Consider the following 23,294-nt stretch of genomic DNA (forward strand, 5'->3'; position numbering starts at 1 on the left):
GACCAGTTACATCCCATGTGGAATAAGGATGATTAGCTGTCTGCTGGCTCTTAGGTTATTTTAATGCAGACAGGAACATAATCAGGTTGGAATTTGAATTTAGATGGGATCTTAAAATATACACTCGGTGAATAAATGAGTGATTTAAATAAAGAAATAACTGTATGTTGTTGGGGATTACTAAGAAGCCCTTCAGGCTTCTGTTAATCCTTGTCATCAACTAACAAGGCAGGGAAATACAGGAAACTGACACATCGTACCTTGATTAAGGAACTGCTGGATGGGGTGTTTGGCAGTGTCTGTGGAATGCAGGAAGGACTTGCATTTGGGCATGTGCTGGTTGCTGCTGAAGGTTCTAGAAGCTGACTCTGTTCCTGGGATAGCTGCATCCTTATGGTGAAATCAGTTTTAATGGTTATATCATCTCTTCTCTGTAGAAAAATAGATTTTTGTTCTTTTTTGTGGTTGTTCCCAAATTTAGATGAAATATAATATGCTTTTATTTCGTTCTTACTTTGTAAAACAGGACCTTGCCTCTACTAATTAGAACCTGTTGCAGGGGGAATAGGGATGACTATGTAGACATCCTTCTATGTACCCTTACCTTCCTCTCATCTCATCCAGGATGAGACCTCTCACTCCTCAAATCTTAAAAGTTCAGATGATTGAAATTCACTGGTCTGAGATAGAATATAGCAGCTCTACACTTCCTGCAGGACTGGTCCAAATCGCTGATGAGGTATAACTCTCAGAGCCATCTTTCTTTTGTAAGGTAGCATGTCTCACACGAGGTTGGCACATTCATGGGCACTTATTAACTCCGCCTTTCTCATCAAGGACATCAGTTTCTATCATCTGCTTTTCAGCATATAAAAGACCCAGCCCTCCATCCAGCAGGAGCGCTAATCCTAACCCTGATGGAGATGTTCTCTCAACATGTGATTCCTCAGCCACGGATTCTGCTATCTTTCCAGAGTGGGCCAGACAACCGGAAACTTTCAGCGTTCTGAGCTGTATTCAGTATATTCAATATCCTACCCAAACCATGGTCACTGGGTGTGCATTTATTCAGTGAGGTTAGGAAATATTGCTGTAATCATGGGCCTTTACTGCCTTTCATTGCTTAATGAAAGCTATTAAATATTCATCACATTAGTTAATTAGCCATAGTTTTTACCACTTCTGACATTCAGGAATGTAATTTTTAAAGTGCCTAGTTGATAGGCATATGACAGAGCTGCCACGGTAGGGCAGCTTTTTGATTACACAGCCTCTGGCCACCCTGGGCACCTGGCTTATGGAAACAACTCCAAACCTAGCACTATCTGCCTAAATGTATAAAACTGAATTGCAGACATTTTACCGTCCACATATCTACTCTAGATTCGGGATATGCCAACTAAATGTTAAACTTTACATTTCAAAGTCTGGATTTGAATCCAGCACCAAGTCAACGCCCAGTGCACAGAAATGTCTTCATCATTGTTTTTCCATGGTTTATCAGAACTTTGTACTCTGCTCCAATAAACAGTGCGTCATGGTTTATGATGACCCTGTTGATGGAAGCTCTGTTAAAAGACAGCCTTATAAGAGTAGACTCTCCATTCATGTCAGCCACATATCCTTAGTCATCTTATTGACAGGATCATCCTGAGCTATTACTTTTTAAAATTCAGTGATCATAAACTGGCATCACAAGAATAGCCCTTAGATGATGAAAATATAGTCTTCATTCGGGTAATAGATTGAATGCATAAGGAGGTCATTTTCTCAGTGTATATCCTCCACTCCCCACCTAGTTCATGAATCATGCCATTCTGTGCTGTTTGCTTCAAGGACACATAAAAGCAGAAATCAAAGGTGAGAGTAATCTGTTTATGGCTTTGAATCCAAAGAAGCAAACAGAACACATGCCCTAGAGAAAATCCTTGGGAGACCCCATGAAGAGTCAGAGCAAGGCTTTCCTGCTCACCTAATGAAGCATAGAGCGAATGGACGGACACCCTTTTTGCAGGCCTCCCGTGCAGGGGCCGGACCCCAGAGGAGGAATGAGAGCACGGGGTGTGTAGGTGTAAGAGGCTGAGGGGGTGGTGGAGCCTCCCTGGGGTCCCTGTGCTCCAAGGAGGTTTCAGGGCGGCAGAAGGATTCTGATGTGAGAAGAAATGACTGTGTCACCTGTACAGGCAGATGGGGACTTAGAAAGTGTCACTTCTAAGCCAGTATGCATGGCCAAAGTGGAGTTGTCTTGACATGGGCACTTATGTCATGTCATTGCAAAGAGAGTTGGGACTGAAGTTCCAATGACCAGATAAGGTCAAGCCATGGCTGCCTGGTCTAGAGGCAAACAGGCACAGGTTGCTAGCTCCATCCCATTTGTAAGTCCTGGAGAAACTATGGGAAGAGTGTGAGTTATGGGGGCTGACAACAGCAAGAATGAGAAGACAGAATCTGAGAAACCTAGTCCATAGGGAGTTTGCCCTCAACTGCTATGTGTGTGTTTGCCGCAAGGTCTGGCCTGGGTCAGTGGTAGCTTAGAGTCGGGTCACAAACTATACTAGAGGGCAGTGATCAAAATGGTCCTTGGCGCATCCCTCAGGTTGCCTGTGTATTCTTCATAGAATGGACATTGTACCCCCGAGTGCTGGCAGCCAGTGGGGCCATGTCAGGGCGGCACAGAGGCAGGCTACGAAGGAGTTGATGCTCTCATATCTCCACCTGTTGCTCCCTAACATTTGAGGTTATTTTTCCAGGAAGAAAAGAGAACGTAGACTTATTATACTGGTTGACAGTTCAAGGTAGAAAAAATAAAGGGACCCATGAAATGAGCCCCAAATGCTGGACATGAATCCAGAAAAATGGTCAGGAAGCCAAGAGGAAAGGGATGAATGGACAGGGAAATATAGGGAATAAATATCCTCTTATGTTCCTTTCTACTTGTCCACTTCCCACCTGTACACGTGGACCAAACCCATAACTTCTTGAAATCAAGAATGTTGTCAGAATGCATACCTTGCAAGTAGCTAAGGACTTCTAATACACCCAAATCTCAGTATCTGCATTTGATAAACTAATGGGTGGATTTTGGTTATTAGAGTATTTATCCATCGTAGGGAATTACTGAGAAGCTCACTGAAGGTCATGAGCCCTACAGCATGCTGTGGGGAGGTACAAGTAGTGGGAAGAGGAACATGGTACCTTGGTTGAGGAACTGTTGCCCGGGGTTGGTGGAGGCATCAGAGGAGTCTGAGGGTAGCCCCAAGTTGTCTGTGTACTGGTTACAGAAGGTCCTAGAAGCTGACTCTGTCCCTGGAGTGGCTGTATCCTCTTGGATTCATCATTCTGTGTGGTTTCCATTTTCACTTTCTGAAAGTAATTTTCCACCCTGGTTAATGTTTTCCAATATCAGATAAACCAGGACATCTCACTCTCTTTTTCTGTCTCTCCATCCCTCTCTCTCTCTCTCCTTTCCTCTCTCTCTCTCTCTCTCTCTTTCTCTCCCCTTCTCTGCCTAACACACACCAGGATCATCACTCTGGAATTATAGCACACACTTAGATACCTCCAATATCTCCCCAGCTCAGACACCAACCATGATTACAAGTGTCACTCTGCAACTTTTAACAACTGAGATAATTCAAATTTCATTGTTCTGTTGTGCAATCCCGTTCTTCTGCTACTGCAGACTGGCCCGTGTCTCTTCCTCAGGAGAACACTGGATTTATTGACTGGTAGAAAGTCCTACCAGGCTCTAAGGGAAGCAGGTCTCAGAAGAACATCAGTTGGGTTTAAGAATGTGTTGTTAAGCAGGTCTTTATTTCCTTGCACCTTTTCCAAATAAGCATATTGGTTTCCATCACCTGTTCTTCGAGTCTAGAAGACCCCCTCTTTACCCATTTGGATGCTTTGTTTGTCATCCCACAGAGATTCCCTCAGATTTATAATTCTAGAGGCAGGATTCTGACCAGGCAACCAAACCCTTCCGGGATCTCAACAACACACAGGCTCATTCAGGATTTCGCCCCGGCCATTCCCAGTACCTGTATTTTCATCATTGTTAAGCAAGTGCAGGAAGTGTCAGTAGAATCCTTGCTCTTGACTCCCATTACTTTTACTAATGAAAGCCCTTTTGTACCGTTCGACATGCAATATAAATTTGCCACAGTTCTGCCACCTTAGGGATTCATTTGTCTAATTCATAAAGATCACTTGTTGACAAAGCTGTGGGTGAGGGAGCCCTGGAAATGGTGCCTCTGGTGTGCAGCTTCCTATTTAGAGCAATCTTGGACCACCCCCTGACCCTCTTTCCTCCTTAGACGGTGGTCAGGGCCTGGGCTGTGGAAACAACGTCCAGACGTGATTGTGTCTATTCATCAATTTACAAAATAAGTTAACAAATACTGTAACATCTGCACACCCACCATGGACTCAGAAGTGCCCAGTAAGTGCTCAAGTTGTAGAGTTAATGACTTGCACTGTCTGGGTGACCCTTGCGGACACTGTTAACCTTGCAAACCTCACTTTTCTCGTCGGTGAAATGGGACTAACATTAGCAGCCCGAGTAACACATACCATTTGGTCTCATAAGGAAGGAACAGATCACACACACAGCACACGAAGCACAGATTTTCGAGTCCAATCATTAAGTGTTCGATACACAGATATGTCAAGATTGTCGTTAGTGTTTCATGTCTATGCAGAGAGTGGGTATTTCCGCTCTGATCTGCAGGTGCTTCATGCGGTATGTGTGACCCCCTCGACGGCATGGGAAATGCTTTCCTAAAGAAGCTGCTCTCTTCGCTTTTGCCACGTGCAGAAATTAACCTCACTGACAAGAACATGGTGAGCTTCTCTCAAAATCAGTTAAACTGAAAGCTTCTATCTGAAAAACAGGATTTAGATGCTGAAAATATACTTTCTGATTGGATAATGTTTAAAAATAATCACTGATTATTTCCTGGAGTGTACTTCCCTTATCTCCCTGCCCTGTCCAGCACACAGGATGGTAAGCTGTTTGCTTCAGGAGAGACATAGTACAAGGTGTCAAGGGTATCATTGGTCTGTATTTTGTTTTGAGACAAGAGACAAACAGAACCCACGCCTTAGAGAAAATCCTTGGGGGACCCCGTGATGAGTCAGAGCAAGGCTTTCCTGCTCACCTAATGAAGCATAGAGTGAATGATCAGACACCATTTTTGCAGGCCTCCCATGCGGGGTGTCAGACCCCAGAGGAGGAATGAGAGGGTGGGGTGTGTAGGTGTAAGAGGCTGAGGGGGTGGTGGAGCCTCCCTGGGGTCCCTTGCTCCAAGGAGGTTTCAGGGCAGCAGAAGGATTCTGATGTGAGAAGGAATGACCGTGTCACCTGTACAGGCAGATGGAGATGTAGAAATTGTCACTTTTAAGCCAGTATTCATGGCCAAAGTAGAGTTGTCCTGAGATGGGCACCTATGTCATTGTCATAGCAGAGAAACGGGGGTTGAGGTTCCATGACCAGATAAGGTCACAGCCATGGTCACCTGGACTAGAGGCAAAGAGGCCCAGGTTGCTAGTTCCATCCAATAAGTCTTGGAGAGACAATGGAGGAATTATAAGTTACGGGGACTGATATCCAGAAGAATAATAAGAAGGAACTTGAGAAACCTTGTCCATAGGCAAAATGTCCTCAATTCCTATGTGTGTATGTTGGGGGCAGGGTACAGCTTGAATTGGGGAAAGGTTGGGGTCAGGTAACAAACTATAGTGGAGGACAGTGATTAATGCTGCTTTGGGCATCCTTCAGTTTGCCTGTAAATTACCTACAGAATGGACAGTGTACCCCCAAGTGCTGGCAGCCACTGGGGCCATGTCAGGGTGGCACAGAGGCAGGCTAGGACGGAGTTGATGGACGTTTGTATGCACTCTCGTGTCTAACCTTGTCCTGTCTTTCCTTGTAATCTTAGGTTCTTGTCCAGGTAGAAAGGAGAACTTAGACTCACTGTAATACTGGGCAGGAAGAATAAAGTACCGCATGAAAGGGAGCAGTGGGAAGATGTGATGTATTGTGGTAGGAATTCCAGGAGGACTTGCCAGAGGAGAGGAGATAGGCTGGTGTCTGAAGGGGTGTTATCTCTGGGTCAGGGAAAGATAGGAGCAATGAATTCCAAATCACAGAAATACCATATGTTCCCACAGCTGACATGGGAGGGAGCACCAAATGCTGGATATGAATCCAGAAAAATGGTCAGGAAGCCAAGAGGAAAGGGATGAAAACAAAGGGGAATTTAGGGAATAAACATCCTCTTATGTTCCTCTCTGTTGTCTGTCCACTCACACCCCTACTCCTGAACCAAGCCAGAAATCCTGTTGAAATCAAGACTGATGTCAGAATGCATACCTTGCAAGTAGCTAAGGACTTCCAATACACCAAAATCTCATTATCGTCATTTGATAAACTAATGAGTGATTTTTGCTAATTGGAGTATTTATGCATCATAGGGAATTACTGAGAAGCTCTCTCAAGGTCACGATAAGTCCTACAGCATGCTGTGGGGAGGTACAAGTAGTGGGAAGAGGAAGATGGTACCTTGGTTGAGGAACTGCTGCCCGGGGTTGGTGGAGGCATCGGAGGAGTCTGAGGGTAGCTCCAAGTTGACTGTGTACTGCTTACAGAAGGTCCTGGGAGCTGACTCTGTCCCTGGGGTGGCTGCATCCTCTTGGATTCATCATTCTGTGTGGTTTTGATTTTCCTTTTCTAAAAGTAGTTTTTCCACTTGGTTAATGGTTTTCAATATCAGACAAACCAGAACATCTGTTTTTCTCTCTCTTTCTGTCTCTCCCTCCCTCACTTTCTCTCCTTCTCTTTCTCTCTCTCTCTCCATTTATTCCCCTAGCACACACCAGGATCTTCACTCTGGAATTAGAGCACATATTCTGATACCTCCAATATCTCCCCAGCTCAGACACCAACCAGGATTACAAGGGTCACTCTGCAACTTTCAACAACTCAAATAATTCAAATTTCATTGTTTTGTTGTGGAATCCTGTTCTACTTCTGCTGCAGACTGGCCCATGTCTCTTCCTTAAGAGAACACTGGATTTATTGACCGGTACAAAGTCCTACCAGGCTCTAAGGGAAGCAGGTCTCAGAAGAACATCAGTTGGGTTTAAGACTGTGTTGTTAAGCAGGTCATTATTTCCTTGTACCTTTTCCAAATAAGCATATTGGTTTCCATCACCTGTTCTTCGAGTCTAGAAGACCCCTTCTTCACCCATTTGGATGCTTTGTTTGTCATCCCAGAGAGATTCCCTCAGATTCATAATTCTAGAGGCAGGATTCTGACCAGGCAACCAAACCCTTCCGGGATCTCAACAACACACAGGCTCATTCAGGATTTCACCCAGGCCATTCCCAGTACCTGCATTTTCATCGTTGTTAAGCAAGTGCAGGAAGTGTCAGTAGAATCCTTGCTCTTGACTCCCATTACTTTTACTAATGAAGGCCCTTTTGTACCGTTTGACATGCAATATAAATTTGCCACAATATAAAGTGCTACCACTTTAGGGATTCATTTGTCTAATTCATAGTGTCACTTGTTGACAAAGCTGTGGGTGAGGGAGCCCTGGAAATGGCTGCCTCTGGTGTGCAGCTTCCTGATTAGAGCAACCTTGGCCACCCCCTGACCCTCTTTCCTCCTTAGACGGTAGTCAGGGCCTGGGCTGTGGAAACAAGGTCCAGACATGACCCTGTCTATTTATCAATTTACAAAATAAGTTAACAAATACTGTAACATCTGCACACCCACCACGGACTCAGAAGCCCAGTAAATGCTCAAGTTGTAGAGTTAATGACGTGCCCTGTCTGGGTGACCCTTGCAGACGCTGTTAACCTCGCAAACCTCATGTTTCTCATCAGTGAATTGGGACTAACAATAGCATCCCCAGGGACACATACTATTTGGTTTATAAGGAAGGGACAACATCACGCACACAGCCCATGAAGCACTGAATTTTGAGTCCCATCATTAAGTGTTCACTAGACAGGTACGTCAAGATTGTATTTCATGTCTATGCAGAGAGCTGGTATTTCCGCTCTGATCTGCAGGTGCTTCATGCGGTATGTGTGACCCCCTCGACGGCATGGGAAATGCTTTCCTAAAGAAGCTGCTCTCTTCGCTTCTGCCACATGCAGAAATTAACCTCATTGACAAGAACTTAGTGAGCTTCTCTCAAAAATCAGTTAAACTGAAAGCTTCTATGTGAATAACAGGTTTTGAATGCTGAAGTACACTTTCTGACTGGACAATATTTAAATACCATAACTGATCATTTTCCTGGTGATTATTTCCCTCATCTCCCTGCCTTGTCCAGTGCACAGGATGGTCTGAGCTTTTAATTTAGCAGACACATAGGAGCAGGTGTCAAAGATAATACTGGAATGTGCCTGGTTTTGAAACCACAGAACAAATAGAACTCACACCCTAGAGAAAATCCTTGAGAGACTCCGTGATGAGTCAGAGCAAGTCTCTCCTGCTCACCTAAAGAACCATAGAGTTAACAGATGGACACCCTCTTTGCAGGTCTCCTGTGCAGGGGCCGGACCCCAGAGGAGGAACGAGAGCACGGAGTGTGTAGGTGTAAGAGGCTGAGGGGGTGGTGGAGCCTCCCTGGGGTCCCTGTGCTCCAAGGGGTATCAGGGCACCCGAAGGATTCTGATGTGAGAAGAAATGGCTGTGTCACCTGTACAGGCAGATGGGGATTAGAAAGTGTCACTTCCAAGCCAGTATGCATGGCCAAAGTAGAGTTGTCCTAAGATGGGCATCTATGTCATTGTCATACCAGAGCGACAGGGGGCCGAAGTTCCAATGAGTAGATAAGTCACAGGCATGGCTGCCTGGTCTAGAGGCAAACAGGCTCAGGTTGCTAGCTCCATCCCATTTATAAGTCCTGGAGATACTGTGAGAAGAGTGTGAGTTATGGGGGCTGACAACAGCAAGAATCAGAAGACTGAATCTGAGAAACCTTGTCCATAGGGAGTCTGCCCTCAACTGCTATGTGTCTGTTTGCAGTGGGGTACACTCTGGGTCAGGGGGTAGCTTGGGGTCGGGTCACAAAGTATAGTACAGGACACTGATTCAAATGCTGCTTTACTCATCCCATAGGTTGCCTGTGTACTGGCCACAGAATGGACATTTTATCCTCGTACGCTGGCAGCCCCTGGGGCCCTGTTAGGGCAAATGTGAGTTGATGCACTCACAACCCCAGCTGTCTTTCCCTCTCATCCGAGGTTATTTCCAGGAAGAAAAGAGAACTTACACTCATCATAATGGTTGCAACAGCTGGGGAGGAAAGAAAAAAAAAAGGGACCCATGAAAGTGAGTAGTGGGAAGTTGTGAGATATTGTCCTCAGGCATGAGGGAGAACCGGCCAGAGGCAAGGAGTCAGGCTGGTGTCTGAAGCGTGGTGTCTCTGGGCCAGGGAATAGATAGGAGCAAGGAATTCCAAATCCTAGAGATAACATATGTTCATACAGTTGACATAGGAGTGAGCAATGAATGCTGGATATGAATCAGAAATGGTCAGGAAGCCAAGAGGAAAGGGACGAGAAGACAATGGAAAGTGGGAAATAAATATCCTCTAAAGTTCCTCTGTAATTGTGTGGCCACTTCCCACATCTACTCCTGGAGCAAGCCAGGAAACTCCTTGCAATCTGGAATTATGTCAAAAGGCAAACTTTGCAAGTAGCTAAGGACTTCTAATACACTAAACTCAGTATCTGCATCTGATAAGCTAATGGGTGCTGTTTGGTATTGGAGTATTTATCCATCGTAGGGAATTACTGAGAAGCTCTCTCAAGGTCGTGTTGAGTCCTACAGCATGCTGTGGGGAGGTACAATAGTGGGAAGAGGAAGATGGTACCTTGGTTGAGGAACTGCTGCCCGGGGTTGGTGGAGGCATCGGAGGAGTCTGAGGGTAGCTCCAAGTTGACTGTGTACTGCTTACAGAAGGTCCTGGAAGCTGACTCTGTCCCTGAGGTGGCTGCATCCTCTTGGATTCATCATTCTGTGTGGTTTTGATTTTCTTTTTCTGAAAGTTGTTTTTCCCCTTGGTTAATGTTTTCCAATATCAGATAAACCAGAACATCTGTTTTTCTCTTTCTTCCTGTCTCTCCCTCCCTTACTTTCCCCCCTTCTTTTTCTCTCTCTTTCTCCATTTCTTCCCCTAACACACACCAGAATCATCACTCTGGAATTATAGCAGATATTCCGATACCTCCAACATCTCCCCAGCTCGGACACCAACCAGGATTACAAGGGTCATTCTGCAACTTTTAACAACTCAGATAATTCAAATTTCATTGTTGTGTTGTGGAATTCTGTTCTACTTCTGCTACAGACTGGCCCATGTCTCTTCCTGAGGAGAACACTGGATTTATTGATTGAGAGAAATCCAACAGGCAGTAAGGGAAGCAGGTCACAGAAGAACATAGGCTGTGTTTAATGATGTGTTATTAAGCGGGTCTTTATTTCCTTGCACCTTTTCCAAATAAGCATATTGGTTTCCATCACCTGTTCTTCGAGTCTAGAAGACCCTTCTGCACCCATTTGGATGCTTTGTTTGTCATCCCAGAGAGATTCCCTTGGATTCATAATTCTAGAGGAAGGATTCTGACCAGGCAACCAAACCCTTCCAGGATCTCAACAACACACAGGCTCATTCAGGATTTCGCCCCGGCCATTCCCAGTACCTGCATTTTCATCATTGTTAAGCAAGTACAGGAAGTGTCAGTGGAATCTTTGCTGTTGACTCCCATTACTTTTAGTAATGAAAGCCCTTTTGTACCGTTCGACATGCAATATAAATTTACCGCAGTTCTACCACCTTAGGGATTCATTTGTCTAATTCATAGTGTCACTTGTTGTCGAAGCTGTGGGTGAGGAAGCCCTGGAAATGGTGCCTCTGGTGTGCAGCTTCCTGATTAGAGCAACCTTGGACCACCCCCTGACCCTCTTTCCTCCTTAGGCGGTGGTCAGGGCCTGGGCGGTGGAAACAACGTCCAGACATGACTCTGTCTATTCATCAATTTAAAAAATAAGTTAACAAATACTGTAATATCCGCACACCTACCATGGACTCCGAAGCCGAGTGAGTGCTCAAGTTGTAGAGTTAATGACGTGCCCTGTCTGGGTGACCCTTGCAGACGCTGTTAACCTCGCAAACCTCACTTTTCTTGTCGGTGAAATGGGACTAACGATATCATCCCGCGTGACACCTACTATTTGGTTTTATAAGGAAGGGACATGATCACACACACAGCACATTAAGCACTGATTTTCGAGTCCAATCACAAAGTGTTCAATGCACATATATGTCAAGATTGTCATTAATGTTTCATGTCTATTTAGAGAGCTGGTATTTCCGCTCTGATCTGCAGATGCTTCATGCGGTATGTGTGACCCCCTCGACGGCATGGGAAATGCTTTCCTAAAGAACCTACTCTCTTTGCTTCCACCACATGGAGAAATTAACCTCATTGACAAGAACATTGTGAGCGTCTCTCAAAATCAGTTAAACTGAAAGCTTCTATGTGAATAACAGGTTTTGAATGCTGAAGTACACTTTCTGACTGGATAATATTTAAATACCATAACTGATCATTTTCCTGGTGATTATTTCCCTCATCTCCCTGCCCCATCCAGTGCACGGATGGTCTGAGCTTTTAATTTAGGAGACACATAGGAGCAGGTGTCAAAGATAATACTGGACTGTGCCTGGTTTTGAAGCAACAGAACAAATAGAACCCACAACCTAGAGAAAATCCTTGAGAGACTCCGTGATGAGTCAGAGCAAGTCTCTCCTGCTCACCTAAAGAACCATAGAGTTAACAGATGGACACCCTCTTTGTAGGTCTCCTGTGCAGGGGCCGGACCCCAGAGGAGGAACGAGAGCACGGAGTGTGTAGGTGTAAGAGGCTGAGGGGGTGGTGGAGCCTCCCTGGGGTCCCTGTGCTCCAAGGGGTATCAGGGCACCCGAAGGATTCTGATGAGAGAAGAAATGGCTGTGTCACCTGTACAGGTAGATGGGGATTAGAAAGTGTCACTTCCAAGCCAGTATGCATGGCCAAAGTAGAGTTGTCCTGAGATGGGCATCTATGTCATTGTCATACCAGAGCGACAGGGGGCCGAAGTTCCAATGAGTAGATAAGTCACAGGCATGGCTGCCTGGTCTAGAGGCAAACAGGCTCAGGTTGCTAGCTCCATCCCATTTATAAGTCCTGGAGATACTGTGAGAAGAGTGTGAGTTATGGGGGCTGACAACAGCAAGAATCAGAAGACCGAATCTGAGAAACCTTGTCCATAGGGAGTCTGCCCTCAACTGCTATGTGTCTGTTTGCAGTGGGGTACACTCTGGGTCAGGGGGTAGCTTGGGGTCGGGTCACAAAGTATAGTACAGGACACTGATTCAAATGCTGCTTTACTCATCCCATAGGTTGCCTGTGTACTGGCCACAGAATGGACATTTTATCCTCGTACGCTGGCAGCCCCTGGGGCCCTGTTAGGGCAAATGTGAGTTGATGCACTCACAACCCCAGCTGTCTTTCCCTCTCATCCGAGGTTATTTCCAGGAAGAAAAGAGAACTTACACTCATCATAATGGTTGCAACAGCTGGGGAGGAAAGAAAAAAAAAAGGGACCCATGAAAGTGAGTAGTGGGAAGTTGTGAGATATTGTCCTCAGGCATGAGGGAGAACCGGCCAGAGGCAAGGAGTCAGGCTGGTGTCTGAAGCGTGGTGTCTCTGGGCCAGGGAATAGATAGGAGCAAGGAATTCCAAATCCTAGAGATAACATATGTTCATACAGTTGACATAGGAGTGAGCAATGAATGCTGGATATGAATCAGAAATGGTCAGGAAGCCAAGAGGAAAGGGACGAGAAGACAATGGAAAGTGGGAAATAAATATCCTCTAAAGTTCCTCTGTAATTGTGTGGCCACTTCCCACATCTACTCCTGGAGCAAGCCAGGAAACTCCTTGCAATCTGGAATTATGTCAAAAGGCAAACTTTGCAAGTAGCTAAGGACTTCTAATACACTAAACTCAGTATCTGCATCTGATAAGCTAATGGGTGCTGTTTGGTATTGGAGTATTTATCCATCGTAGGGAATTACTGAGAAGCTCTCTCAAGGTCGTGTTGAGTCCTACAGCATGCTGTGGGGAGGTACAATAATGGGAAGAGGAAGATGGTACCTTGGTTGAGGAACTGCTGCCCGGGGTTGGTGGAGGCATCGGAGGAGTCTGAGGGTAGCTCCAAGTTGACTGTGTACTGCTTACAGAAGGTCCTGGGAGCTGACTCTGTCCCTGGGGTGGCTGCATCCTCTTGGATTCATCATTCTGTGTGGTTTTGATTTTCCTTTTCTAAAAGTAGTTTTTCCCCTTGGTTAATGTTTTCCAATATCAGATAAACCAGAACATCTGTTTTTCTCTCTCTTCCTGTCTCTCCCTCCCTCACTTTCCCCCCTTCTCTTTCTCTCTCTTTCTCCATTTCTTCCCCTAACACACACCAGAATCATCACTCTGGAATTACAGCAGATATTCAGATACCTCCAACATTTCCCCAGCTCAGACACCAACCAGGATTACAAGGGTCACTCTGCAACTTTTAACAACTCAGATAATTCAAATTTCATTGTTGTGTTGTGGAATTCTGTTCTGCTGCTGCTACAGACTGGCCCATGTCTCTTCCTGAGGAGAACACTGGATTTATTGATTGAGAGAAAATCCTACAGGCTCTAAGGGAAGCAGATCTCAGAGCATTGGCCGGGTTTAAGGATGTTATTAAGGAAGTCATTATTTCCTTGCACCTTTTCCAAATAAGCGTATTGGTTTCCATCACCTGTTCTTCGAGTCTAGAAGACCCTTCTGCACCCATTTGGATGATTTGTTTGTCATCCCAGAGAGATTCCCTTGGATTCATGATTCTAGAGGAAGGATTCTGACCAGGCAACCAAACCCTTCCGGGATCTCAACACACAGGCTCATTCAGGATTTCGCCCCGGCCATTCCCAGTACCTGCATTTTCATCATTGTTAAGCAAGTGCAGGAAGTGTCAGTAGAATCTGTGCTGTTGACTCCCATTACTTTTACTAATGAAAGCCCTTTTGTACCGTTCGGCATGCAATATAAATTTGCCACAGTTCTGCCATGCTGGGATTCATTTGTCTAATTCATAAAGATCACTTGTTGACAAAGCTGTGGGTGAGGGAGCCCTGGAAATGGTGCCTCTGGTGTGCAGCTTCCTGATTAGAGCAACCTTGGACCACCCCCTGACCCTCTTTCCCCCTTATACGGTGGTCAGGGCCTGGGCTGTGGAAACAACGTCCAGACATGACCCTGTCTATTTATCAATTTACAAAATAAGTTAACAAATACTGTAACATCTGCACACCCACCACGGACTCAGAAGCCCAGTAAGTGCTCAAGTTGTAGAGTTAATGACGTGCCTTGTCTGGGTGACCCTTGTAGATGCTGTTAACCTCGCAAACCTCAGTTTTCTCATCGGTGAAATGGGACTAACAATAGCATTGGGAGTGACACATACTATTTGGTCTTATAAGGAAGGGACAAGATCTCACACTGCACATTAAGCACACAGATTTTCGAGTCCAATCATTAACTGTTCGATACACAGATATGTCAAGATTGTCGTTAGAGTTTCATGTCTATGCAGGGAGCTGATTTTTCGCTCTGATCTGCAGGTGCTTCATGCGGTATGTGTGACCCCCTCGACGGCATGGGAAACGCTTTCCTAAAGAGACTGCTTTCTTCACTTCTGCCACGTGCAGAAATTAACCTCATTGACAAGAACATTGTAAGCTTTTCTCATAATCAATTAAACTGAAAGCTTCTATCTGAATAACACGATTTGGATGCTGAAAATAAACTTTCTGAGTGGATAATATTTAAAAATCTAACTGATTATTTTCTTGGAGATTATTTCCCTCCTCTCCCTGCCCTGTCCAGCACACAGGATGGTCTGAGCTGTTTGCTTCAGGAGAGACATAGCAGCAGGGGTCAAGAGTAATATTGGACTGTGCCTGGTTTTGAGGCAACAGAACAAAGAGAACACACACCCTAGAGAAAATCCTTGGGGGACCCCGTGATGAGTCAGAGCAAGGCTCTCCTGCTCACCTAATGAAGCATAGAGTGAATGGTTGGACACCCTTTTTGCAGTCCTCCCGTGCGGGCGCCGGACCCCAGAGGAGGAATGAGAGCACGGGGTGTGTAGGTGTAAGAGGCTGAGGGGGTGGTAGAGCCTCCCTGGGGTGCCTGTGCTCCAAGGAGGTTTCAGGGCAGCAGAAGGATTCTAATGTCAGAAGGAATGACCGTGTCACCTGTACAGGCAGACGGGGACTTAGAAAGTGTCACTTCCATGCCAGTATGCATGGCCAACGTAGAGTTGTCCTAAGATGGGCACCTATGTCATTGTCATAGGTGAGAGACAGGGGATGAGGTTCCCATGACCAGATAAGGTCACAGCCTTGGCCACCTGGCTTAGAGGCAGAGAGGCCCAGGTTGCTAGTTCCATCCCCTAGGTAAGACCTGAAGAGAGTGTAGAGGGAGTGTGAGTTATGGGGGATGACAACAACATGCATATGAAGATAGAATTTGAGAAATCTCGTCCATAAGGAGTTTGCCCTCAACTGTTACGTGCATGTGTTGGGAGCAGGGTCAGCCAGGCTCAGGGGGCAGCTTGGGGTTGGGTCACAAACTATACTAGATAACAGCAATTAAAATGCTGCTTGGCCCATCCCTCAGATTGCCTGTGTATTCACCACAGAATGGACAGTGTACCCCCGAGGGCTGCAGCCAGTGGGGCCCTGTCAGGGCAGCAAGGAGGCAGGCTAGGAAAGACTGGATGCACTCACATCTCCACCTGTCGTTCCCTATCATCTGAGATTATTGTCTAGGAAGAAAGGAGAACTTAGGCTCATGATAATGGTTGCAAAATCTGGGCAGGAAAAATAACAGGACCCATGAAAGGGAGCAGTGGGAAGATGTGATGTATTGTGGTCGGGCATTTGGGAGGACATGCCAGGGGAAAGGAGTCAGGCTAGTGTCTGAGGAGTGGTGTCTCTGGGTCATTGAAAAGATAGGAGCAATGAATCCACATCACAGAAACAGCATATGTTCACACGGCTGACGCGGGTTGAGCACCGAATGCTGGACATGAATCCAGGGGAATGCTCAGGAAGCCAAGAGAGAAGGGGTGAATGGACAGGGAATTGTAGGGACTAAACATCCTCCTATATTCATCTGTAGTTGTCTCGCCACTTCTCACCCCTGGCCCTGGTCCAAGCTAGAAAGCTTGTTGAGATCAGGAATTTTGTTAAAATGCATAACTTGCAAGTAGCCAAGGGCTTCTAATACACCAAAATCTCAGTATCTGCGTTTGATAAACGAATGGGTGGTTTTGGGTTATTAGAGTATTTATACATAGCAGGGAATTACTGAGAAGCTCTCTCAAGGTCACGATGAGTCCTACAGCATGCTGTGGGGAGGAACAAGTAGTAGGAAGAGGAAGATGGTACCTTGGTTGAGGAACTGCTGCCCGGGGTTGGTGGAGGCATCGGAGGAGTCTGAGGGTAGCTCCAAGTTGACTGTGTACTGGTTACAGAAGGTTCTAGAAGCTGACTCTGTTCCTGGGTTGGCTGGGTCCTCTTAGATTCATCATTTTGTGTGGTTTCCTTTTTCTTTTTCTGAAAGTAAATTTCGTCCCTGGTTAATGGTTTTCAGTATTAGATAAAACACATCATTACTACTGAGCAAATCAACTTTTTATTACTAGTTTCTAATTATGCTAAAATTTCTGAGCTCATGAAATCCAAGAGGTACATGGATTCCATCCTCTCAAGAGACAATTGGAAAGCAGGCAGCCCACACACATGATTAATTCACACAAGAGCCTGGAAACTCCCTTCATCCCTGTGGCAAGAATGCTGTTCTGGAATTTATAAAATCTATGTTCGAATGTTGTGTCTTGAGCAGGCTTTGACAAGCTGCTCTCCTAGTGTGGCTTCCAATTTTGTGCACGTCTAAAGAAGGGTTATGACTCCACATCTCCTTCACAGGGAGTTATACACACATGTTGTGTGCACGCATTATGGGTGATCAGAAGCTACGGGTTTGCTGACTCTGAACCTCACTTTCACTCTGCCCCTGGAACCCCTTTGTCTCGATGCTTCTATTTGCAGGCTGAGAAATGAATAAAGCACTCAGTGTACACAGGAGGGAATAAGTGTTAGAGCCATAGGAGAGGCTTCTTCAGCGGGGCCTTGGCCATCCTACCTTGGACAGGGGTTTGTCATGGATGGATCCCGAAGCTTCATTCGTGCTAGATGTGGACTCGTCAGTACCGGATGCATCCTGCTTTCTCTTCTTCATGAGCGCTTTGGCTCCTGCTCTGCTTTGCCTCATAACTGAAGCAGTTAAAAAGAACATGATAAATCCAAAGGAGCTAGTCTAGGGTAGCTGTAGCACTTGCTGGACCATGTCCTCTCAGCTCCTGCTTGTGGGTCTGGGGGCGCTGGGGTGCTCCCCTCCTGCATCAGCCCGCCAGCCAGGCGACGGATGCTGACTCACACTGCCAGACAGCTTCCTTTCCCAGGGGCTCAAGCATATCCCTCCATCCTCTGGACTCCCAGGTACCTCAGTCAAACCCTTTTCCAACCCACTTATCCTATATGTTCTTTTTAAGAATCTGCAGTCTTGGGGCACCTGGGTGGCTCAGTTGGTGAAGCATCTGCCTTTGGCTCAGGTCATGATCCCAGGGTCCTGGGATCAAGCCCCAAGTCAGCCTCCCTGGGAGCCTGCATCTCCCTCTGCCCCTCCCCCTGATTTGCTCTCTCTCTGTCAAATAAATAAATAAAATCTTAAAAAAAAAAAAAGAATCTGCAGTTTTCATGATACAAATGGTGGGTTCAGTCCTATGGAAGGTCTGTTGGAATTACAGAAGCCAGATAAAGAAAATCTGATCTAATTGGTGATGTGACAGATTGGTGTTGCTGGACTTGACATTTTAAAATGTTTTTAGGACCCAGAGATTTTAGAAGAGGCAAATTCTTCACATCCCCGAGAATTAGCTTTTTCTTTCAGCACTGCCTCGTGTTTGTTGCTAGAGAATACAGTAACGATGGAATAAATATTGTAATAGAGTCCTATATGAACTGAATGAAGTATTTTTAAACCTCAAGATTTTTCCTTATTATGTTTTGTCCCTGTTCGAGCTTCGTTAATATGTAGAAGCCTCTGCCTTTCTCGTCAACTCTTTCTGCTTTTTTCTTTACCTACACCCCCCAAATACACCCTGTAAAATACAGCAGACCTCTTTGTAGGAAAGGAATTGTCTAACCTGTCAACTTGTTGGTGTCTCAGGGGTCACCTCATCTCGGCTACCCAGCTGGAAATTGGGGAAGGGTTCTCTAAGCTGTGCCAACACCAGGGCTCTGCTGGACGCAGGGGGCCCAGACCCTGACAGTGAGGGCTCCTGTCCATTACCTTTTCTCTTCTCGTTTCTAAGAGTTTTAACAACGTCTCCAAGTCCTTCTATGTCCTTGAGCAGATCTATTAGCTTGTCCACACAGAGAGGCCCCCGGAACTTCTTTTCCATCAGGTCAGCAATCTTGACCTTGTTATATTCTTCTTGCATTTTTGTAGTCAGTCCCAAGTCATGGGCCAGTAGGGACTTAACCATGCTGAACTGGAAGTCACCGATGGGCTGTAACCCTTTCAGCAGAATAATTCTCTTGTACTCATTCCCCATCTCTCCAGGTGCGGCTGAGCCTGCAAGAGAAAAGTACCATACGGCGTATACCTTCCTCTGGACGATTTAAAAGTCTGGTTGTGTCTATGTGCGTGAGCGGCCCATGTCGAGGTGTCATCCTTGAGTGTGTGTGACAAAGAGGAACTTACTTTCCAGGTATGTCACTGTGGAAAATGGGTGGAGAACTGCTGTATTTGGGACTTCTTTCCTTTCAATGATGATAGTTGAGTTGGGTTGGGGGTGGGGTGGTGGCAGGAGGTCTGGAAAGAGGCAGCTGTTGCCCTGTGTGGAGTGTGGGCTGTAGGGGGTCAGAGTCCCCGCTCCGTCCTCCCATCCCGTGTTGGGGCTACAGTCTGTCCCTGGATGTCCGCCTGCTGGCTCCTGACTCTGCTGCCTCTCACTCCCCGTGACCATCCTCCCACCGTTGCCTGCTGGGTACCTGCCCCGCGCGCCTGACTCCTCCCTAGTCAGCCCTTCTCGTGTCCTCTTTCCCGGGGCTCGGGCCATGTTCTCCGTGTCTTCTGGGCCCTGGCCCCCCTGCTCTCTCGTGCAGAATCACAGCCCTGACTGGCTGGCACTATTTAGTAGTCCTTTTGCTAGAGTTCTACTTTCTTGTGAAAGCAGGAGCCCAGCATTTACTGGCTTGATTTTACCCTTCTAGGCTGAATTCCTCTTATCAGTTCTTTTTGGAGAGCCAGATACCCCTCTATGCAGCCATGTTTCTATCCCACTCGACGTCCTCCAATAGTTCCCCACTTTGGTTTTAAACAATTTCTTGCTCCTTAGCCTAGCTTGGAAAGCCTTGAATACTCTGCATCTTTTTTACATCGGCAACTTTTGTATTTTGTATGTCGTATGCTCCAGAAATATACAACACACCTTGCCTTTCCATGTTTCATGACTTTGCTGATTCCCTCTCTGCTTCCTAAAGAGCCGGTCTCACTTTTCTTCCTCCCACTACCGCCTTCAAGACCCTACTGAGGCTTTGTCTTCCGAGAGCCACCAGAATCCCCATTTGGGACTGCGCGTCACCCCTCTGGGCCTCTTTAGCACCTTATACACTTCCTTGATGGCACTCAGTACATGGTAGGGATTCCAATTTTCTGTTTAAATTCGTCAATTCTTTTCATTCAGGGGCTGTGTGTTTGTGTAGCTTTTGTATAATCGGCATGTCCAAACTCCTAGGGCTGTGACTTATTCCTTCGTGAGAGAATGTGAACATTCCCAGATTGATCAGGCCCATAGATTGAAGGATAAATCCTCAAAATATATTACAGGGGAATTGAAAATTATTAAAAATGAAGTAAAAACTCTGAAAGCTTCCAGAGATAAAGAGTAGATCACCTGTATAGATGCAAGGATCAGATTGAAACTGGTGTTCAACAGCAAAGCCACCCAGCACAGGACATCCAGTGATTTTCATACAGTTCTCATCCACATTCCATGCTGATTTCAAAACCGAATAATTTTTTAAATGAAATTTTTGTGTTTTGTGTGTGTGACAACATAATTTATTTGCAAAATAAAACCAGATATAAGGTGATAGGAGGCTATGTTTAATCTTTTTTCATTCCACTTAAATATGAGTATATGTTTTATTGCTAAAATATTATACTGATTTTAGAGTAGTGACCCAGCTCCCACTACGATGTCTAGTATTCCAGTATTTAAAGTAGGTGTATTAAATAGCCTTTCTAAAATGCCCAATTCTGAATTTCAAAACATAGGTAGCCCCAGGGGTATCAGAAGAGGTACTGTTTACCTATCTTGAGGGCAAAATAATTTTGAGAGGTGAATTTAAAGCTAGCCAAAATGATATTTAAATGTGAGGGCCTCGGAAACTATTCTCTGATATTGGTAGTTTGTAAGAAAGACAAAGACCTATATGGAAACATCTATTGCAGGAAATATTAGCTACTAAAAATAACACATCGAGCCAAAAAATACTGCAAGCCCAAAGGTGAGAGCAGGAACCGAGCTCGACGAGGCGTGCCTCTGTCTTCTACTTCTGACGGAAGACTAGAGAGACAGGAAGCACATCAACAGGGTGGAGAGCGGGAGGACAGTGAACAGGGCAGTTCACTAAGGTATTTGTCTTCGAGGGTAGGATAAAGGAATAAGCAAACACAGAAGTGCCAGAAAGGAGAATACAGAAACGTCATAAATGGAACTGAGGCTAGCAGAAACAAAGCCGTCCGTGGTAATCATCGACAGACGCATACATGGCCTAACCAGTTAAGCGACAAGTTCGGTCAGATTGCATTTACGGAAAAAATCCGCCAGTAGAGCCTTAAGAAAAGATCACTTAAAGGTGGAAAATGAAAGAAAACTATTTTATCATGCAAAAGTAATTAAAAGAAAACCAGTTAATCTACACTACTGTAGCTTTAAATAGACTTGAAGATAAAGATATCACCAGAGTGCAACACAATGACAAATGCTGACCCCCCAGGGAAACAAAACAGTTGTGATTATGTATTCACCTGCTAATAGTAAATTTATATTATTGTTACTTTTATTCCTTTATAATGCTATAAAGGTTACGTATTATATTTTATAACATGATTTCATAGTACAATATAAAATTTTGCTTGTAGTATTATGTACCATGTTTCTCTTTACACGTCCACACACATTTTACATACATGTGTATGTGGATACATGATTACGTATATAATATACATTATATTCTTGTATACATAAATTTGAGAGAACTACAGGACAAAAAACTCATAATTTTATGGTAGGAGATTTTAGCATATCTCCTAAATAAACTAAAAACAGAAGGTAAATTCAGTAGAGATTTAGGAAATAGGACTAACATTGTTAATAACCATAATCAACAAGGTCTATGTAACATACATAAAATTCTGAAATCAGCATTAAAAATCTCTCACTCTAATCAGGCATATATGAAATACTATTTCACAGGCCATACAGAAAGTCGCTCAACAATTCTGAAAGGCTAGTTGTAATTGACTCTCCCTCCCTCTCCCCTATACTTTGCCACTAGAAAAAAAAATCAGTAATTTTCAGGAAGGCAGACAGTTGTGCTAAAAGGAACTGAAGTGGCAGCTTTGGTGGGGCAGAGTGGAGAAGCATATAAAAATTAAACTGAAGAGAGATCAAGAAGTCATGTTTTTGCATAACTGTGTCTGGGGAAGTGAAACTTTTTCTGCTCTGTGCATGTATGTGTGTGTAAGTGTTTTCTAAAATCACGATAAGACCATACAATGCAGCTTTAAATCCAGATGTATTTTTTACTTAATATTATGTTCTGATACTTTCCTCGTGCCCCTAACTTGACTTCTGCCCAGAACTCCACCACGGCCACCAAGAGTTTCCTGGTCACCACTTAGGGAAGAAAACCAAACCCTTTTTCTAAATATAATTCGTGCCAATAGTCACCTGGGGAATAAATTTTAATGTCTTCTACAGTCAAAATGCATCTCCCTTCGTTCAGGTGTCAGTTGTGGTGGGATAAACATGTCTATTCCTTGTCTTCGTAGCAAAGGATGAGAATCAAGCTATTAATATTTTCATGCCGCCGACTATAATTGATACCTTCCCCCCTCCCCAGTTCTTCATGCCCGAAGCCCCCTGCTTGTTCCGTGTTCAGCCGGCAGGTGCCCGCAGCAGACTCCAGAAAGCCCACAGGCCTCACCTTGCTGAAGATCTACCCGTCCGGATCCTGAGGTCTTTTTCCGAAATGCAGGAATCACTGCTTCTTTTCTTTGAGGAGGAAGATAAATCCACAAAGCCCTCAGGGACTGAACTGCAGGGTGTGATAATCTCCTGAAGGGCAGAGGAAAAAGAAGTATTTTGAAAGATAACAAGCGTCGATGGCACTTCTTAGAGGCACTGAAAACTTGCCCGGTGGTGCTGGTCTCCTCGCACCACGATGTCCCCTGGAGAGAGAAGTTGCAACACAATTTGAGACTCCTCCCTCCATGCTCTTCGCTTTCGATTTCATTAGTCAGAGAAAATAAACAGTTTCCTTCCTGTAAGTACTTAATCAAAATGAAGGATTATAGCAAAGGTATAAGTGAGTGTTTCTGTTACAAACGTCAGGAGATGGAAGGACATTAGAACTCCAACAGTAGAACTCCAGCAGCTTCCATGTGGGTCATTAGAAATCTGTATTCCTGAGAATGATTCTCAAATATAAGAAAACTTAAAGATGAGTCACCAGGCTGCTTCTCCCTCCCTTCCTGCTCTCAGAGTGGTAGGAGGAGATGTTGGAACAGGAATCTTTCCCTACGAGCGCTTGAACGTAGCTCCTGGAAGAGGGCAGGTCGGCTATGAAATCACTCTCGGTTTAAATAGTGCCTGAAGCATTCACCCCGTTAAATCATTGACACACCTGGCGCTTGATGGAGTGGAACGTCATTACGAATGTGTGAATCCATCCTCCGAGACAGAGCAAGGAAGTTGCCTCTCAACTACATCTAGGCTGCGTTCCCTCGCTGATCAAATTCATGATCACACACTTTCTGCATCATT

At 45.1% G+C, this 23,294-nt stretch overlaps 1 protein-coding gene across 2 annotated transcripts in view; it reads right to left on the minus strand.

The window, feature by feature from the left end:
* The window catches only part of LOC113246676 (gamma-interferon-inducible protein 16-like), a 28,150-nt gene extending 5,227 nt beyond the window's left edge, over positions 1–22,923 (minus strand). Inside the window, exons 1-9 of one of the 2 annotated variants that reach the window (XM_048225230.2) lie at positions 22,456–22,923; positions 18,527–18,811; positions 17,318–17,448; positions 16,561–16,728; positions 13,220–13,387; positions 9,892–10,059; positions 6,560–6,727; positions 3,196–3,363; positions 261–431 (exon numbers count right to left, since the gene is read on the minus strand). In XM_048225230.2, coding sequence (XP_048081187.2) covers positions 261–431; positions 3,196–3,363; positions 6,560–6,727; positions 9,892–10,059; positions 13,220–13,387; positions 16,561–16,728; positions 17,318–17,448; positions 18,527–18,791 — 1,407 coding nt within the window. In that variant the 5' untranslated portion in view covers positions 18,792–18,811; positions 22,456–22,923. The remainder of the gene's footprint in view (positions 1–260; positions 432–3,195; positions 3,364–6,559; positions 6,728–9,891; positions 10,060–13,219; positions 13,388–16,560; positions 16,729–17,317; positions 17,449–18,526; positions 18,812–22,455) is intronic. The other variant, XM_048225234.2, reaches the window with a different exon arrangement.
* Between the last annotated feature and the right edge of the window lie 371 nt (positions 22,924–23,294).

The sequence above is a fragment of the Ursus arctos genome, unplaced genomic scaffold, assembly GCF_023065955.2.
Source record: "Ursus arctos isolate Adak ecotype North America unplaced genomic scaffold, UrsArc2.0 scaffold_2, whole genome shotgun sequence".
Classification (NCBI taxonomy): domain Eukaryota; kingdom Metazoa; phylum Chordata; class Mammalia; order Carnivora; family Ursidae; genus Ursus; species Ursus arctos.